The sequence below is a fragment of the Orycteropus afer genome, unplaced genomic scaffold, assembly GCF_000298275.1.
Source record: "Orycteropus afer afer isolate SDZICR_OR568_19922 unplaced genomic scaffold, OryAfe1.0 scaffold00145, whole genome shotgun sequence".
In the NCBI taxonomy this organism is placed as follows: domain Eukaryota; kingdom Metazoa; phylum Chordata; class Mammalia; order Tubulidentata; family Orycteropodidae; genus Orycteropus; species Orycteropus afer.
Genome location: NW_006921732.1, coordinates 8,007,960 through 8,025,945, shown reverse-complemented (window position 1 = coordinate 8,025,945; position 17,986 = coordinate 8,007,960). Strand labels below are relative to the sequence as shown.

General features: G+C 48.0%; 1 protein-coding gene across 1 annotated transcript in view; it reads left to right on the top strand.

The window, feature by feature from the left end:
* The first annotated feature begins 2,348 nt into the window (after positions 1-2,348).
* The window catches only part of TTC22 (tetratricopeptide repeat domain 22), a 27,677-nt gene continuing 12,039 nt past the window's right edge, over positions 2,349-17,986 (top strand). The window contains exon 1 of the mRNA XM_007945968.1: positions 2,349-2,915. Coding sequence (XP_007944159.1) covers positions 2,349-2,915 — 567 coding nt within the window. The remainder of the gene's footprint in view (positions 2,916-17,986) is intronic.

Here is a 17,986-nt window from a genome sequence, read left to right as displayed (position 1 = left end):
AGTGCAGTGCCCAGCACATAGTAAATGCTCACAAAATAGTTGTTGAATGAGTTGAATGATAAGTGAATAAATAAATACAGTCCAACTTTCCCGTAATGCCTAAATCCTCAGGCTCACATTTGAATCCTGGCTCCACTGCTTCCTAGCAGGCAGCTTTGGGCATATTACCTACCATCTCCAAACTTCAATTTCCTCATCTGTGACATGGACGTATGACTGTGGCTTCCAGAAGGAGCTGTTTTGAGGTGACAGTGAGGTATGGATGTGTACACTATGAAGTCTTAAGTTCAGGGGAGGCCCTTTGACCAGTCCTGGTCTGTGTATGGTGTTCTCAAGGGCAGCCCCCACCTGCCTGAGGCGCTTTGCTCCTTCCCTCTTGACTTGAGCCCCTTGGCTCCAGAGCTGATGGAGGAGTGATCAGAGAGTGTAGGCCAAAGGGGCTTTGGGCTGGGAAACCTGGCTGCCAGGCAGGCCACAGCAGGCCAGGGTGAGTCAGCTCTGCCTCAAGGCAGACTGCCTTGGTCTGCCCAAAGCCTCCCTGTCATAGCCACTTCCTTATTACAACCACTTCATTCTCTCCTGTAGGTACTATTGCAACTTCCTCCTGCCTCTATTCTACACAAAACTAAAGCTCAGACAGGGAGAATAACTGGTCCTGTCACACTCTGAGGTATAGGGTCACACAGTGAAGATGGGACTCATAATTAGATTTAGGAGCTCTGTGGCTACCGGAGTTCTAACCCATCCAGACTCCAAAGCAATCTGTTAAGTCAAGGGAGTCAAGTGAAGCTTCTTAGCCAGGATTCAGGCCTCTCTGATTGGACGTGGCCCTTGACTCCAGCCCTCATTTCCTGCTATCTCTTCCCCACACTCTCTAACCTCCATACCTATGGGGCTGCTCTGTCCCCCAGGACACACCCTGCGCTGATGAACCTCTGGATCTTTCCCTTTGCTGGAATGCTACCCACTCCCACCCACTTACTGTCCCTACTCAACTCATCCTCATCTTAGATCAAAAGCCTGACCCTCTGAGAATCCATTCCTGATCCTCTCAAGCAAGGAAAAGCTCTAGTTTCATCTCATTATCATCAGCAATGTACACTGACAATTTTTAATTTAAAAATTAATAAGTTATATTTTAAAAAATTGACAGGTGAAAAATGGTACCAGAATACTATGTTAATTTACATTTTTACTACTAAAGTCAAAGATTTTTCCAAGTTGACTAGTTGGCTATATTTCTTCTTTTGAAAATGATCTATTTTCTAAGAAGGTAAGGAAGCAGGCATCTCAGGAGCCCAGTCCCAGGTGGAATGAGGAGCAGGAGGGATTTGAAAGTTCAGAATTGCTACAAATCCCAAGTATTAGAGGATCAGGCAGTCACTGCTTAGCTAGAGGTTAAGTTCCAATCCTAGGAAAGAAAACTGGCAATAGTAAGAAATCAAGGACCAAGGGCCGAATGCTGGGAGGAGACAGCTGGGAACCAAGAAGGAGGAGGTGAGAGCCCACACTTAATCAAGGTCACCCTTAATGTCTTCCCTACCCCATTCACTGATACAAAAGTGAGGCACAGAGAGATGAAGCAACTTGTCCAAGGTCACAATTTATTAGAGATGGAGAATGCGGATTACAGCCAGCAGGAAGAACCTCCCATAGTTCTGCCACAGAGGCCAGATGCTGAGCAGAGAGGAGGCAAGAGAAATCCCATCAGGGGAAACCTGGGAAATGATGGTCAAAGGAAAAGAGGAGGGAGGTGGCAGGCTTCATTCAAAGGAAGGAGAACTCAGAGGAACTGTGAAGAAGGCTGAGAGACCAGAGGAGGGTGGGATGGGACAGCAAGCAGCAGGAATGAAGGTGGCTTCCGCAGATGCAAGGGCCAAAAGAGTGGGGCAGCAGAAGAAAGACCTGGCTGGATCCAACAAAGTGCAGTTCCGGGCATGCCTCAGAACGCCACAGTTCCGTGACTGGATCAAGGTCCTTCCCTCGGGTGAGCCTCAGTTTCTTTATCTGCTGAGCAGAGAGAGTAAAAACATGCCTTATATCATGCAACGTAGTTTGCGCGCACTCCAATTTGGCAATGCATTAGTTTTTCTGGAGCACCTAGTTGTGTAACACAAGCGTCTAACAGCCGCTGAGCAACGAAAGCGGAAACACCCACAGGGCGCTCCAGGAGCCACGCTCAGACCCACCCACCCGCAGGAGGGGCCCTGAGACCCGGAGGCAGCCACGCCTGGGGTTCTGCGCTTGCTGACCCTCGCCTCCCGCAAGACTCACTCAGGGGCAGCCCCATCCACTGCCCACAGCAGCCTCCAGGTCAAGAATGAGGCCCTGGGAGCCACAGGGCAGCCATGACGGAACCGGAGGCCGCTGCTGAGGACCTGGACGCCCTCATCGATGAGTTGGATTACCTCCCAGGCCACTTTCACCTGGAGATGCAACTGAACTTCGAGCTGCGCTCGCCGGCCTCACTCCGCGCTAGGGACTTAAAGCTGCAGCGGGAGGGCCTGCGACAGGAGCTCGAGCTGGCGCCCGCCCCACAGCGCCCCGCCGTGCGCCATCTCCTGGGCACCTTCGCTTTCTACCTAGAGGAACTGGACGAGGCCCGCGAGCGCTTCTTCGAGGTGGCCCGCGACGACCCGGGCAACCTCAATGCCTGGGCCAATTTGGCACATGTATACGGGAGGCTAGGGCAAGAAGAGGAGGAGGAGGAGTGCGCGGGTCGGTTGGCGGCTCTCATGGGCCTTGCGGCCGGCCCGGACGCCACTGGAGACCCCCAGCTCCGCGCGGCGCGTTGTCTGGCGGAGCAGGGCTATGCGCACGGCTTCGATGTGGGCTGCGCCAGCCTGGAGGAGCGCGCGCGGGGGCTGGCGGCGGGGGTCGCGCTGTATGACAAGGCACTGGGCTACGCGCAGCAGGTGGGTGACTCTTGGCAGGAGTCGTGGCTCCTTCTGTCTGCAGGGACCACACCCCAGCATGCTCCTTCTGCCCAGCCTCTCCCCAAACCCTGGCCCTTCGCCTCTTGAATACCTTTCCAATGTACGTCTTCTCTTCTGCATCCCAGTCGCAAAACAAGCCTGTAGCTTCTCTTTCCTGGGCTAAGGGGGTGGACCTGCTTCCTAGCGCGGCTGCCTCCTAAGTCTGTCTTCTGGTAATATGGCAAACTCATTCCGACTAACTCATTCTCTTGCCTTGTTCCTTCCAGCCAATATTGACCAGTCAGTCCATGGGCCTATACACACCCTCTTAACTAAGACGCAACCAGACATCACTGCCAGAAACCTGTGCAGCATTTGCACCTCCTCTGTTTCCCTCACCACCCCCACAATCTGGTCAGACCCCAAATCTTGGCCATCTCACCTCCCCTGTATCTGTAAGATCTATATACTCTGCAGCCTTCCTGTGCTAACCCAGCCTCCATTATTTTTTGCCTGGACCAGTGTAGCTTTAGTCCTGGTCCAGGACTAAAAGCCTGGGTTCCTGCCCTCCAGCTTGAACTTTTCACTTTATCCTCTCCTCTGCTGCCACTGGCTTGCTGCTTAATCTTGCTGGCCACACCCCTCAGCTGCTAGCAACCCCCAGTTGCTCACTACTGCCCAGAAGATAAATCTCAGGCTCTTTGATGAGCATTTGAGCCTCTCTATAACCTCCCTCTCTGTCTTCCCTCTGCCAAGTTCCCTCCTGCAATCTAGCTTTATGCCACATTCTTCTTCCTCTTGTTCCCCACATGGGACAAGTCTCCATAGCCTGCCTTGCTTTTTTCTCAGCAGCAACTTCCTGAAAGGCCCTCCTATTCTACCTTTGCCTGGAATGTTCTCCTTAATTTCAGTTTTGTCTTAGACATCTTCTCCTCTAGGAAGCTTCTGCTAGCTTCTCCAGCCTGGGACAAGGGTCTCCTCAGAGTTTCCCTAACACTGCTCACATTGTCCATTTAAAGTCTGTCTCCCCAACTCAATCTTGAAGTCTTTGGGAATGGAAATGACTTTCATCTGGTTTGCCACTGTAAAGCCAAAACCTGGCACTGCGGCACATAGTGACAATAAATGTGTCTTGAATGAAGCATATGTGCAGCATACGGCCTGGCACCAACTAGACCTACAAGGTGTATTGGTTATCTATTACTGCATAGCAAATCTCCCCAAAACTCAGTGGCTTAAAACCACAGGCATTTATTATGCACAGTTTCTATGGGTCAGGAACCCAGGCATGGCTTACCTGGATGTGTCTGAGCTGCGGACTCATCTGAAGGCTTATTTGACTGGGGAAGGATCTGTTTCCAAGTTTATTTGGTCGGCAGAGTTCAATTTTTCACTGGCAGTTGGCCAAAGGCCTCCCTCAGTTCTTTGCCACAGTGACGGCAGCTCACAATATGCTCTTCTCTCAGAGCAAGAGAGTGAGCAAGGGAGGGCGCCCAAGACAGAACCCAGTCTTTTTTGTAACCTAATCTCATCCTATCACTTTTGCTGTATTCTGTTCATTAGAAGCAAGTCACTAGGTGAAGGTGATGTTCGAAGGGAGGGAACTACACAAGGGCATGAATGCCAGGAGACTGAGGTCACTGGGGCATCTCAGAGGCTTCCTGCCATCTAGGCATTGGATGACAGTGGATGATGTAGACAGCCAGGCTCTTGTTACAGAAGAGGAAAGCACAGTTCAGAGCGGTACCATGACTTTATAGGCACACCATGGGCAGGGTTGAGCTGCTGCTGCTGTTTTATAATGCTGTAGATTTAAATAACAAGATGCCCTCACATACAGGTAGCATGTCTCCATTCACAAGGCCATTGCACACCCTCTCAGTGTTTTTCCAGGGTAGAAGTTAAGAGGGTAGACTCTGGGTCAGATGGGCTGGGTTCATATCCCAACTCTTCCATGCTCCCTTACTTCAAATTGGTACTTCGCATCTCAGTTTTACTCTCTGTAAAATGGGGATAATAATAATAGTTATGCTATAGGATAACTGTGAAGAGTCAATGAGTTAATTTAGGCTCAACACCTAGAACTGGGCCTGGGACTAGTAGCACTCCATGTAGGATAGCTATTATTAGCACTCATTGTGGCTCCAGCCACACTGTAAGACAGAATGTTGCTTGTCCATCATCTTGGTTAGAGCTGAGATTGGCATTTACATCTCTTGTCTCATTACATGGTCCCCACACCCCTGGGAAGGCAGCATTATTATTGGCTCCACTTTATATAAAGGAGTTGGCTCATGTTGTGGTTGAGAGCATGGATTCCAGCTAGAGCCCTGACTGTGTGACCCTGGACAAATGGCTTAACCTCTTGGAGCTTCAGCCTCCTCATCTGTGAAATGAAGACATTCTTCAGTTGGTTGCTGTTATAAGTATCGTAAGGAGCCCTGGTGGCACAGTGCTTAAGCACTTGGCTGCTAACGGAAAAGTTGGTGGTTTGAACCCCCCAGCTGCTCCACAGGAGAAATATGCGGCAGTCTGTTTCCACAAAGATTACAGCCTTAGAAACCCTATGGGGCAGTTTTACCCTGTTCTATAGGGTTGTTATAAGTCAGAAACAACTCAGTGGTAACAGCTTTGGTTTGGGTTTTTATCATTGTTATTGTCAGGGGATGTTGAGTTGATTTCCGCCTCATGGCAACCCCATGTGATAGACTAGAACTGCTCCACAGGGTTTTTAAGCTGTAATCTTTATGTGAGCAGATCCCTAGGTCTTTTCTTCCATGGAGTGGCTAAGTGGGTTCAAACCACTAACCTTTTGGTCAGCAGCCAAGCAGTTGACTGTTATACCACCAGGGCTCCTTGCTGTTATCATTAAGAAGTAATGCTTGTAAAGCACGTAGAATGGTGACTGCACAGAGATGACCAAGATCGGAATCCAGCCCTGCCACTACCTGGCAGTGAGCTCCTCCTCAGTACAGCCTGGGAGAGTCTCCTCCACCCCTAAGCTGTGTAAACGTGGCCATAATGTAGAACCAACAGGGACCCAGCGTTCTTGTTTTAAATCCAGAGCTTATAGCCCTGAATGCCAGACTGCCCTAAGTGGAAGGCACAGTTGGTGTTGTATATACTGAATGTGGTCACAGCAGAAGAAGGGGCCTAAAGAGCCCTGAGCTGGGACCCAGGAAGACCAGGTTCTTATCTGGGCTGCAGCTGACTCACTGTGGGCCTTCTGCTCTCTGGAATGTGGTTGCCCATTCATGAAATGTGGGTGGGAGACTGGACTGTATGGTCTTCAAAGTCTCTTCCTGTGTTCAAGAGCGGATGGCTTCCTGGAGGAGGTGAGCAGGGAGGCAGAGTTTGGAGTTGGAGACCTGACAGTGGCCAGCTCTTTCCCTGCTGCCAGTCTGCACAGCCACAGTGGGTGGGGCCCTACAAGTGCACACCCAGCTGAGAAAGTGCTAAGCAGGGCATAGCCCAGTGCCCCAAGGAGGGAGCTGATAGAGTCAGGTGTTGAGACTTAGCCACTCTCTGTGCTGAGTCCTTGAGCCTGTCCCAGCTCCCTGGCTCTGGACAGAGCAGCTGTGGTCAGCCCCCAATACCCAGACCCCAGAAGAAAGTAGAGGATTACTGTGATGATTAGAGATGAGATCTTGCTCTTCTAAAATACCTACCACAAAGCAGGTACTTTAGAAACAGTAGTCACGACCAAGACAATGATGTCTTCATTTATAGTTAGAGTCAGGGGACATGGGTTTGAGTTCTGTTATTATTTTGCTGTGTGACTTTGGACATGTTACTTTTTATCTCTGGGTCTCAGTGTACGCTTCATAAACATTAAATAATAACAATGACTGCCTCAAGTGTACTGGGATTATCCAGTCAAATGATGGGGCAAAGTGCCCATAAGCTGATAAATTCTGGGTAACAGCATCACTAGGGTTGATGTCACCCAATGCAGTAATTCATGGTGTCACCCATCCCACCATTGATCTCCTCATATTCCAGATCATACAGAATCCTTAGTAATCCTTATTATCAACTTTAATCATAGACTATTATGTGATAAATATAGTTGTAAATTGTTTAAATGTCATATTTCTTAGATTATATGAATACTAACAATTGTCTTCTAAAATCTTCCTACCCTGGATATGACATTATTAGTTGTGATATTAAAAGTAAGTGGAAGCCTTTTTTGGTTTTTCCCTTCTTTTCCTTTAATTACTTCGTTCTCAAAAAAGTTATTGATAAATATTCACAAATACTAATTAGCACAATATTGTAGCTAAAACACAGAAAATTTGACAAAACCAGCAACTATAAAAAAAGCAGCAGCAATGAACAACAACAGCACATGCTTGTAGTGTGTGGCAGACAAAGCCACAGTTCAAAGTGTCATTGTAATTGGGTAATAATGCCAGCTCTGACCAGAGCACATTAGAAGGTTCAAAAAGTAAATAAGCATAGAGTTTTAGCCTTGTAAGTACATGGATACATGTAAGCTGGACTTAGGAAAAATGTTTCTGTTGTTATAAGTAACTATGGGGATATTTTTATTAAAAAAATAAGAATAAATTTCTGCTGAAACACTGCAGAAAAATTTTATAAACAGTCATTTTGGTGTTACTGCCTCTGACATTGTCACCTGCTGCAGTGATGCCACTTAGTGATGCCCCTGCTGGGCATGTCTGAGAGCCATTTACTCAGCATCTGAACATTTATTGAGCACCTGCTATGTGCCAGGCCCTGTCTTTAAGAAGTTGTTTACAAAGCCCATGGACAAAGGGCTTTGTTAACTAGCCCTTTATCTGAGCTCTTTAACTGGGAATAGGAGACAAAGGGATAGATCAGAGATGTGCCTACAGCTGGTCAAGGTCAAAGGTATTCCCTACATGGCCCATGTAGCATGATGATTGTCTCTGAGTGCCATGTGCCCAGAGACCATATTTTCTGAACTAAAATCAGGGCCCCAGAGGCTGACAATGGAAGTTCATACTGGGGACAATAAACCCATTGCCAACAAGTCCATTCTGACTTATGGTGACCCCTTGTGTGCAGGGTAGATCTGCTCCATAGAGTTTTCAAGACACAGATTGCCAGGCCTGTCTTCTAAAGTAGCTCTGGATAAGTTTAAATCACCAAGTTGAAGTTTAAACTACTAACCTTTAGGTTAGTAATTGGGAGGAGAACAGACATGGAGTCAGACACAGGGCCGGGAGGAGGAGGTGAGGCAGGAGAGTAGTAGTCATGGGACCCCTGACTGGAGGCAGGCCGTGCTCTGTTCTGCAGCTCCAAGAGATCCTCCATCCTCTTTGGGCTGCAGCCGCCCCAAGCAGAGAAGAGCCTCTGGAGCTCAAAGGATAAAGAGCTGGTGAAGAGCTGTGAACAGCGGCTCTGCTAACTAAACTTACAAAAGAAAACATTGTAAAAGTTAGTAATTCAGCCCACAATCCAAAAATAAGCAGAGTGTGTATGTGTGGGTGTGTGAGTCTTTGCGACTTCCTTCTTCCGCTCTTCGTTCCTCCCCGTTTCTCTTTCTTAAATCACAAAAATATGGAGATGTGGATTGCTTTTATCTGTCACCTCCCTCATTATCTCCTGTATACAATACATACACAGACATACACACCACACACACACACACACACACACACACGGACTCTTGGTGGCAAATCTCAAGGTTTAGTAGGTTTAGTAGGCATTAAGGGCATAAACTTCAGAAGACAAATAGGGTTCAAATTCCACCTTCATTGTCAGATTACTACAGGCAAGTCACTTTTCTGAGCCTCAGTTTTCCTATCTATAAAATTGGATTCTGACTCTGTCTCACAGGGTTTCTGTGAGGATTCAGTGAGAGGACATAGAAGGCACCAGGAAGGGCACAGGTCATGGTAGGCACTCGGTACAGTTAGCCCTCTTCCCCCCACACCCCCACATGCACTGTGTTGCTCTGTACAGCCATTCTCAGCCTCTGGCTTATCTCCAAGAAACCTCTGTCTGCCCCCTGAGAAGGTGAGGCCTGTGTCCTGGGGCTCTCTCTACCTCCTCTGCCCACTCCCTACAACACACCCAGTGTTTACCAGGATGACACCCAAGAGGAGCTTGGGACCACTGTTTAATTTAGTTAAATAATTGCATTTTAAGTTGAAATTGCTATCATTATTATTATTATTATTTTAAATAGGTGAAGGATCTGGTAGTCTACTTCCATAAAGATCACAGCCAAGGAAACCCTAAGGGTCAGTTCTACCCTGTAACATGTGGGGGTCACCATGAGTCAAAATCAACTCAGTGATACCTAACAACAACAACAACAACAACTTGAACTTATATTTCTCTACACAAATATCTCTGTCCTCAGATAACTCAGTTATTTGATTTTCCTCCTCTTTTCCCCAAAAATCAATAGCTTAACACATACACGTGCACACACACAGATATATGTGCACACACGTAGGTCCCTCACCACTGCTCAAGGCCAAAACAGGCCCTGGGTGACAAGAACCACCACCATAATGGATGTCATTTATCCCACACCTGGGTACCAGGTACTGAATTCAGAATTGTGTTTGTCAGTGCATTTGACCTTGCATTTGATCTCACAGACACCTTGGGTATTGTGTACTAAGGAAGTAACTGAGGCTCAGGGAGGATTAAACAGCCTGTCCTTGATGACCCCGGGCCCTCGAGTTTGTACTGGATTTCACCGGGTGAGGTGGGGCAGGCTGGAGAGGAGGCAGTGCTGGCAGGCCAGGCCGGCAGCCTCACAAACAAAGGTGTGGGCATTCCAGTAAATGGCCGCGCCCAATTGGGTGGGGGGCCTGGCAGGAAGGGCTAGAGGGCATGGCTGGCCACGCAGCCCAGAGTCTCCAGTGCATACACACACAGAGCACTGTCATCATGGGGGAGGCCAGCTCCAGGGGCCTGGGGACAGATCCTGCTCTCATGGAGCTGCCCTTCCTACAGCTCTTTGGCCTCCCATGTGTTCCCCTCTCTCTCCCTCCATCTTCCTTTCTCACTCTCCCCTTCTTTCCCCCAGAAGCAGAACTGCCTCGAGGTCCTTGTAACTCAGTTACACTGTGCAGTGCAGATGCACTTGGTGTGGCCACCATCTCAAGTATGAAGGTGCGAGGCTGCAGCCTCCGTCAGCTGGGTGGCCCAGGCAAGCTAGTTAAGCCCTCTGAGTGCACATATCTTCCTCCATGAAATGGGGACAGTGGTACCAGCCTAGCAGGGTTTTTTGTTGGGGGTTGGGGAGGGGCTGTAATTGTGTTTATGGGAAAGGCCCAGCCCCAGTGAGCACTGATGGATGTGAGCTGTTCTCATCCTTACCTCGGAGTCAGGAGGCCAGGACCAAGCCGCAGGGGGCCCCAAGATGCTCCTTCTAAGTGTCTCCCCACCACCACCCCATCTGTCTTGTCCCCTCCTGCTCCTTTCTGCCATCTCCATTCATTCTAGCCTAGGACTAGCTCCAGGAAAAGAGCAGTGACATTGGGGAAGATGGCCCTCAGAGGAAGGAGCCAGGATTTGGGTTCCTGTGTCAGCCCTGCTCCTGCCTCACTGGGACAGTGAGCAGGTCCCCTCCCCTCTGCAACCTGTTTCCTCCTTTGTTAAATGAGGGGGCTAGACTAAAGTGGTAACCAAGGTGATTTCAGGGACAAGAGGGCATTTGAGTAGCAGAGAAGAAGGGGAAGGAACAACCCTCCAGGCAGGAAATGGGTAAACAAGCACTGGAGGTGGCACTCACAGGGTGACTGTGGAGGGCAGTATTTTGAGAACTTAAGAACTGATCTACAAACTTAATTGCAAACTTCTTGGGAGCAAGGGCAAGAGTTTTCCTCCCGTGGAGCTTGCAAATTAAAACATACACCCCCACCCCCACCCACCCCCCAAAAAAACCTGTTGCTATTTGTGGTAGTTAAGGTTATGTGTCAACTTGGTTGGGCCTGGTTTTGAGTGGCTGTGCAGCTGGATGTAGTTATTCCCCATGATGAAACTGGTAATCAGCTCTGTGGTAGAATCTACTGGAGCAGCTGAGTAGCTGCCATAGGGATGTGGTCTGCTCCCCGTATACAAGGAGAAGTTTTGAGAAAGGTCGCTGAGCTTTTTGGCACACTTGAATCCTGCATGTAGCTGCATCATCCTTCAGCAGCCTGCCATGTTGCCTGCTGATCTTGGGACTGTTAAAGGACTTAAATTAGTGGCTTGCCATGTGGTTTGATCATTTTGGTACTGTACCATTTTACTTGTTGACCTGGGATTTGTCAGCCTAAGCAGCTAACAGCTGTCTGTGTTAAGAGAAACCTCCAGCTTCAGTGGGCCAGGAACAAAAGGCAGAACTGAAGCCCAAGGTCAAGGGATTTTCACCCAGCACCTAGAGCTGGCACTTTGAACTCAGACTTCTAGCCTCCTGGTAACAGTAAGAGAATAAATACCTGTTTGTTGAAGCCACCCATTTGTGGTGTTTTCTGTTAGAGCAGCACCAGAAGAACCCAAACACCATTGACTCCATTCTGACTCATGGCGACCCCACGTGCTGCAGAGTGGAACTGCCCGATAGTGTTTTCTCAACTGTAATCTCTACAGAAGCACATCAGCAGGCCCTTCTTCTGTGGCACCATTGGGTAGGTCCTAATCACCAATCTTAGGTTCATAGTGGAGTGCAAACCGTTTGCACCACCCAAGGACCACACACACATACATGCACACACACACAAATCTGAATGGTTTAACTTAGTTCAACTAGAAAAGGAATGCGTGAAGCTGAAGGATGAGCCAAGTGCTGTGCATATGTGTGCTTTTAATAGATTATCTCACTTGATCCTCACAGAAATGCTAGAAAGTCAGAACTGATAGTAGCTACATTTTACAGATGAGCAAACTTAAGCTTCATATAGCCCAAGGGCACACAGTCGTTGAGTGGCTGACAGGAACTGAACTCAGGACTGTGGGACATCAAAACCCAGGTTGAGGGACAGCTTTCCAAGTGGATAGTTTTCCAACACCCTGCCTTCTGATGGCCTTAGGGCCACTCACATTTGCCTATCAGTGCCTTCTGTTTTAAGAGTTTGCTGCTGGCTCCTCTCTCATACTTATCTTGCAAGTTTGAGGACTGGACCTTCACTTCTTGTAGACACAGGACCCCAGAGTCAAACCTGCCTTTAGCATCATCTGCCCCAATGATTTTTAGAGGAGAAAAGATCATGTAGGTTGACCGCAGGAACCCTAGTGGTGCAACACTCAACTGCTAACCGAAAGGTCAGCGGTGGGAACTCACCCAGTGGCTCCACGGGAGAAAAGACTTGGTGATCTGCTCCCATAAAGCTTACAGCCTAGAAAAACCCTATGGGGCAGTCTCACTCTATCACTTGGGTTTGAAAACCTTCTGTAAACACACTAAAACAACAGCTTGAGGGTGGAGCAGAGCACAGACCAGCCGGGGGAGATGAGCAAATCCAGAAGGCAAGAGACTTCCTCAGGCCCACCCAGCTTTTCCTGGTAGTAGAGTTGGATTTGAACCCAGAACTAGACAGATATGGCCCTTTTCTCTAAGGACAGTGGAATAGAAAAGTGCCTTGGGTTGGCCTGGAGGGAACAAGTCCAGCAAACCAACACAAAGCTAAGGGGATGCACAGGACTTGCGCCCAGAGTAGACCAGAAAGAGAGTGGCAACAGGAAGCTGCAATTGATCTGCTCAAAGCTTAAAATTTATGCAAAATCATCACCCAAAACAGGGTCCAACAGATGATTAATTCTGAAGCATAAGGCCCATCCACCCTCCCTCTGGTTGCATTTAGGGTCCCTCGATGGCACAAACAGTTTGAGCTCATCTACTAACCCAAAGTTTGGTGGTTTGAACCCATCCAGTGTTACCACAGGAAAAAAGCCTAGCAATGGGACAGTTCTACCCTGTAACAAATAAAGTTGCCATGACTCAGAGTTGACTTGACAGCAACAGGTTCTGTTTTCCTTTTTTGATCACATTTAACAGCCCCACCAACACCCCTGTGGCACAGACAGGCCTAGTGGGATCATCCCATGTATGGATGTAAAAAGCTGAAGCCCAGACTGGGGAAGTGACCTTCCTAACTCCCTTGGGGAGTTACAGGTAGGGCGGGACGCTAATCCCATTGCTCTGTGTACTTTCCACACTCAATAAAACAGGGGTATTGAGAGCATCAACACCTGGCCGCTGGGTCTAGGGAGGAGAACTCCTTCCCTGGTCCTTCCTGTGATGCCCTCAGAGGTGACAGGGCAGGTACCAGCAGGGCCAGTGCCGGGAGGTGGGGTGAGGGCTCTGTGTGCAGGAGAAAGTATGTGCTGTGTCATCACAGAGGACAGTCCAGTTGTGCAGGAAGAGCGTATTCCTTGAGGCCTGTCACCTTGTGACTTTTATTTCTGCAGCATCAGCCTTCACGGGGGCAGTGTGATGAGGTGGAAAGAACAGGGGCGTTGGAGGGAGACAGATCTGGACTTGAAGCCTTGCAATTCTGCCCTGGGCTGTAGCACTGAGCTCCTGGCTTTTTTCTTCATCACTCTTTCCTCACCTGTAAAAGGAGAAAGACGCTGTGTATACCTTCAAAGCCTGTCGTGAGAATTCATCGCCACAATGTGGATAGGCAGTGCCCAAGAAATGTTCATTCTCTTTCCTTCTTGTCATCCCCTCCCAAAGGCGAGTTAGTCAGCTCTCAAAAACTGACTCTGAAACTTAAGAATACAATTGTTACCAGGGACAAAGGTCAAACTGTAAAGCAGATATTTTCCTTAAGAGCCAACAAGTTCTCTGTAATAGCCTATTCAGATGTGTATGGAATTGTAAGACCATAAAACAAACAATACCAAACAAAAAACCAAACTCACTGCCGTCCAGCCGGATCCGACTCATAGTGACCCCTCCTTGCATTTCCAAGGCGATATCACTACGGAAGTAGATTGCCCAACCTGCCTTCCATGAGTGGCTGCTGGGTTTGAACCACCAGCCTTCTGGTTAGCAGTCAAGTGCCTTAGGCACTACGTCACCAGAGCTCCTAAAACAAACAATAACAACAACAACAAAATTCCATTGTCGTCAGGTCGATTCTGTTTCATTGGCAACCTCACCTGTTACAGAGCAGAACTGCTCCGTAGGGTCTTCTTGGCTGTCGTCTTCATGGAAGCAGAGCACCAGGCTTTCTTCCACAGTGCCACTGGGTGGGTTCAGACTGCCAATCTTTAGGTTAGTAGTCAAGCACAAACCATCTGTGCCACCCTGGGACCTACAGAGATTTGTAAACCATTGGTACATTAAAAGATTTTCCATTGAAATCCCTTAAAATAGCCAAGTTCCTTTCCCCTCCATATTTCCTTCTTTTGGGGCCACCCTTTGAAATAAATGGAATAGTTAATTAAGCTCCACTATCTGGTAGCATAGTGGCTAAAGCACTTGACTGCTAACCAGAAGGCTGGCGGTTCAAACCCACCAGCCACTCCTCGGAAGGAAGGTTGGGCAATCCTACTTCCATAGTGATATTGCCTCGGAAACCCAAGGAGGGGTCGCTATGAGTCGGGGCCGACTCGACGGCACATGACGACAACAACATTGTACCTATCCAAGTTAACACGTACCTACTCCTGTAATGGCTTGTTCTAATTCTAGGACAATACTCCTGAAGACTCGAGTCTTCAGGCTTCCCTCCAAAAAACCAAAACCAAAGTCACTGCCATCAAGTCGGACCCGACTCACAGCGACCCCTCCTTGGGTTTCCGAGGCAGTATCACTACTTCCGAGGAGTGGCTGGTAGGTTTGAACCTCCAGCCTTCTGGTTAGCAGTCAAATGCCTTAGGCACTACACCACCAGAGCTCTGATCCTTTCATTCATTTAGAGAGAGATATATTTGCTGGGCACTTTCACTCCTCTCATCAGTGTGGTGTAGGTTTGCAGTGGTTTGCAAATTGCAGCATGCATTCAAGGGTCTGGTAAAGCACATTGTTGGGCCCTACTCCCAGAGTTTCTGATTTAGTGGGTCAAGAATTAGCATTTCTATCAGGTTTCTAGGTGATGCTGATGCTGCTGGACCAAGGACCAACTTTGAGAAGCATAGTTTGGTCTAGCATAGTTAGGAGCAGGGGCTCTGGAGCTAAACTGCTGGATCCCCAGCCCTGCTACCTTCTAGCTACATTACTCTAGGCATGTTCTTTAACCCCTCTCTGCCACAGTGCTTTATCTGTAAAACTGGGATTATAGTCTCTACCATGTAGTGTTATTTGGAGGTTAGGTGGGTTAGCATGTAAACTATGGGTGTGACGCATACCTAGTAAGTGCTCAATAATAATTACTGTTATTAAAACCAAACCAACTGCCATTGAGTTGATTCTGACTCATAACAACCCTATAGGATACTGCCCCATCAGGTTTCCAAGGCTGTAAATCTTTACGGAAGCAGACTGCCTCATCTTTCTCCCGCAGAGTGGCTGGTGGGTTTGAACCTCCAACCTTTTGGTTAGCAGCTGAATGCTTTAATCACTACACCACCAGAGCATCTTAATTATTGTTACTAGTATGGCAAAAGGGAACTCTGGTGGCATGGTTGATAAGGCGCTTGCCTGCTAACCAGAAGATCAGCTGTTCAAACCCACCAGCTGCTCCATGGAAGGAAGCTAGGGCAATCTACTTCCATAAAGATTTACAGGCTCAGAAACCTAATGGGGGTCACTATGAGTCAGAACTGAATGGCAGTGAGTTTGGTTTTTTTGTTTTTGTTTTTTGGTTTAGTCAGGTCTGACTCGATGACATACAACAACAACAAGAACATGGCAAAAAGAGTACCACCTCCAGGTTCAGTCTAGGCTTTTATATAAGCCATGTGACTTTGAGGACATCATGTCACCTCAGTTTTCCCATCTGCACGAAGAAGGCAATGATACCTACTTCACATTCCTCACAGTATGTCCTGAGGATCAAAGGGCATCTGTGTAGAAGCACTTTATAAAAGGTTTATAAAATCTTGCTGAACAAGCTCAAGCTCCCTGCAGTTAGTTGTGGGAAGAACATGAACTTGAAGTTAGAGTGACCTGACTAGTTAAGTAGGCAAGCCTCTTTCCGTCTTAACTTTATTTTCCCCATTTCCAAAATGAGAGAAATAATAGTGAGGGCCTCAGAGGGGCTGGGATGTGTTTTGAGAACCCTTTGCCTATGGCCTGTCCCTCACTCTCACTTTCATACAGGGACGGAGTACCCTGATAAGTAAGGTAAGTATGGATTTATTTGTCCTTACTGGGGTTCTGTCCCTGTCAGGGACTGTAAATTTGAAAAAAGGCTTTGATTCTGTAGGAAGATGCTGTGGGGTTGGGAGAGAGACAGATACCAGCCATACCTAGAAACAGAATCTTTGATGTGGTGGAAAAATATGAAACTATTCACTACAGATTAGTAAGTAAGCACAAGGAAGCCTCTGCTTACCTTGCTTATTGGGTAATCCGATCCTGCAGTCTCACCTTTATTTTGTACCAGGGTCAATGGATTTCAGGAGGGTCAGCACTGATGCCTGGGCCGGGCCGGTTCCCTCCCCCATATCTGCAACAGAATAGCAGCCTAATTCAAGAACCCTCCAGCTTAAAGCATGGATAAATTCACAGGACGACAAGCCCCCTCTCCTAGACCCTAAACCCCCCCAGCTCATGGCATTGTGAAGAGGATTAAACAAGAGAAATGGTAAAGTGTCCTGCCCAGACCTATGTCAGTCAAGCCCACGGCAGAGGTGCCTCTTCTCCTGGCAGAAGCCCTTGGAGCCTGCTCCCAGGCTGCCTTCAAACATCTTGCCTCTGGGAGCCATAAACTCTGTAACTGAATTCCTTGCAGCCAAAAGAGGTTTCACAGCAACTTTATTCTCCAGGAGAGAGGTGGAACAGCCCCCTCCCTTCTACAGGAGGGGAGGGGGCAGTCAGAGGCCTGTTTAATTTAATTTAACGCACTGTGGCTTGCCACGTTGCCCCTGGTAACAGCTTCAGCTGCTGCTTCAGTTACAACCAGAAGGATTTTAAAGAGACAGCCCATGTTAGGGCCAGAATTACACAGCCTCCAACAGCTTCATCACAGGGATAGAGGATTAACGCCCGGGTATTATGAGGCCTTGAACTAGATCTTTACTAGTTAACTAACTATACCATTAACTCCATTCCATCTCCACGGACTTCATCTGCAACCCCATAAACCCTCCTGTAATTGTTATTCTTAAGCAAGGTTTGATGAGGGGCTGTTTTGGGGACTGGTCACACAGATATCACTTGGCTACTTTTTTTTAAAAATACAGCTTTAGTCTTTAAGATAAGAAGAAGGAAAAAGAGTTCATGCTTAACCCCAACCCCGTGTGTGTAGAGTAACACTGCTCCCCAGGGTTTTCAAGGCTGTGACCTTGTGGAAGCAAATCACCGGACCTGTCTTCCGAGGCACCTCCAGGTGGGTTTGAGCTAGCTAGTGGCTGAGTGCTTCATCGTTTGCACCGCCCAGCTCCCTGGTTTTCACTTGTCGTTGTTGTAGTTAGGGGCTGTCGAATCAATTAACCCACAGCAGTGCCATATACAACAGAACAAAACACTGCCTGGTCCTGTGCCGTCTTCACAATCCTTGCTATGCTTGAGCCCATCGTTGTAGCCATTGTGTCTGTCCATCTCCTTGAGGGTCTTCCCCCTTTTTTGCTGACCCTCCACTTTACCAAACATGATATCCTTCTCCAAGGAGTGGTCCCTTGTGACAGCATAACCCAAGTAGGTGAGATGAAGTCTGGCCATTCTCTCTTCTAAGGAGCATTCCAACCATACTTCTTCCAGGACAGATTTGATGGTGGTTCTGGCCATGTATTCTGAGTCCATGGTATTCTGAGTATTCTTTACCAACACCACAATTCAAAGCCATCAGTTCTTTGGTCTTCCCTATTCATTGTCTAGCTTTCATATGTATATAAGGCGATTGAAAATACCAAGGCTTGGCTGGTAAGTACCTCACTCACTCACTGCTGTTGAGTCAGATCTGACTCATAGCGACTCCTCCATGGGTTTCCAAGGTGGTATCACTATGGAGGGAGCTCTGGTAGCATAG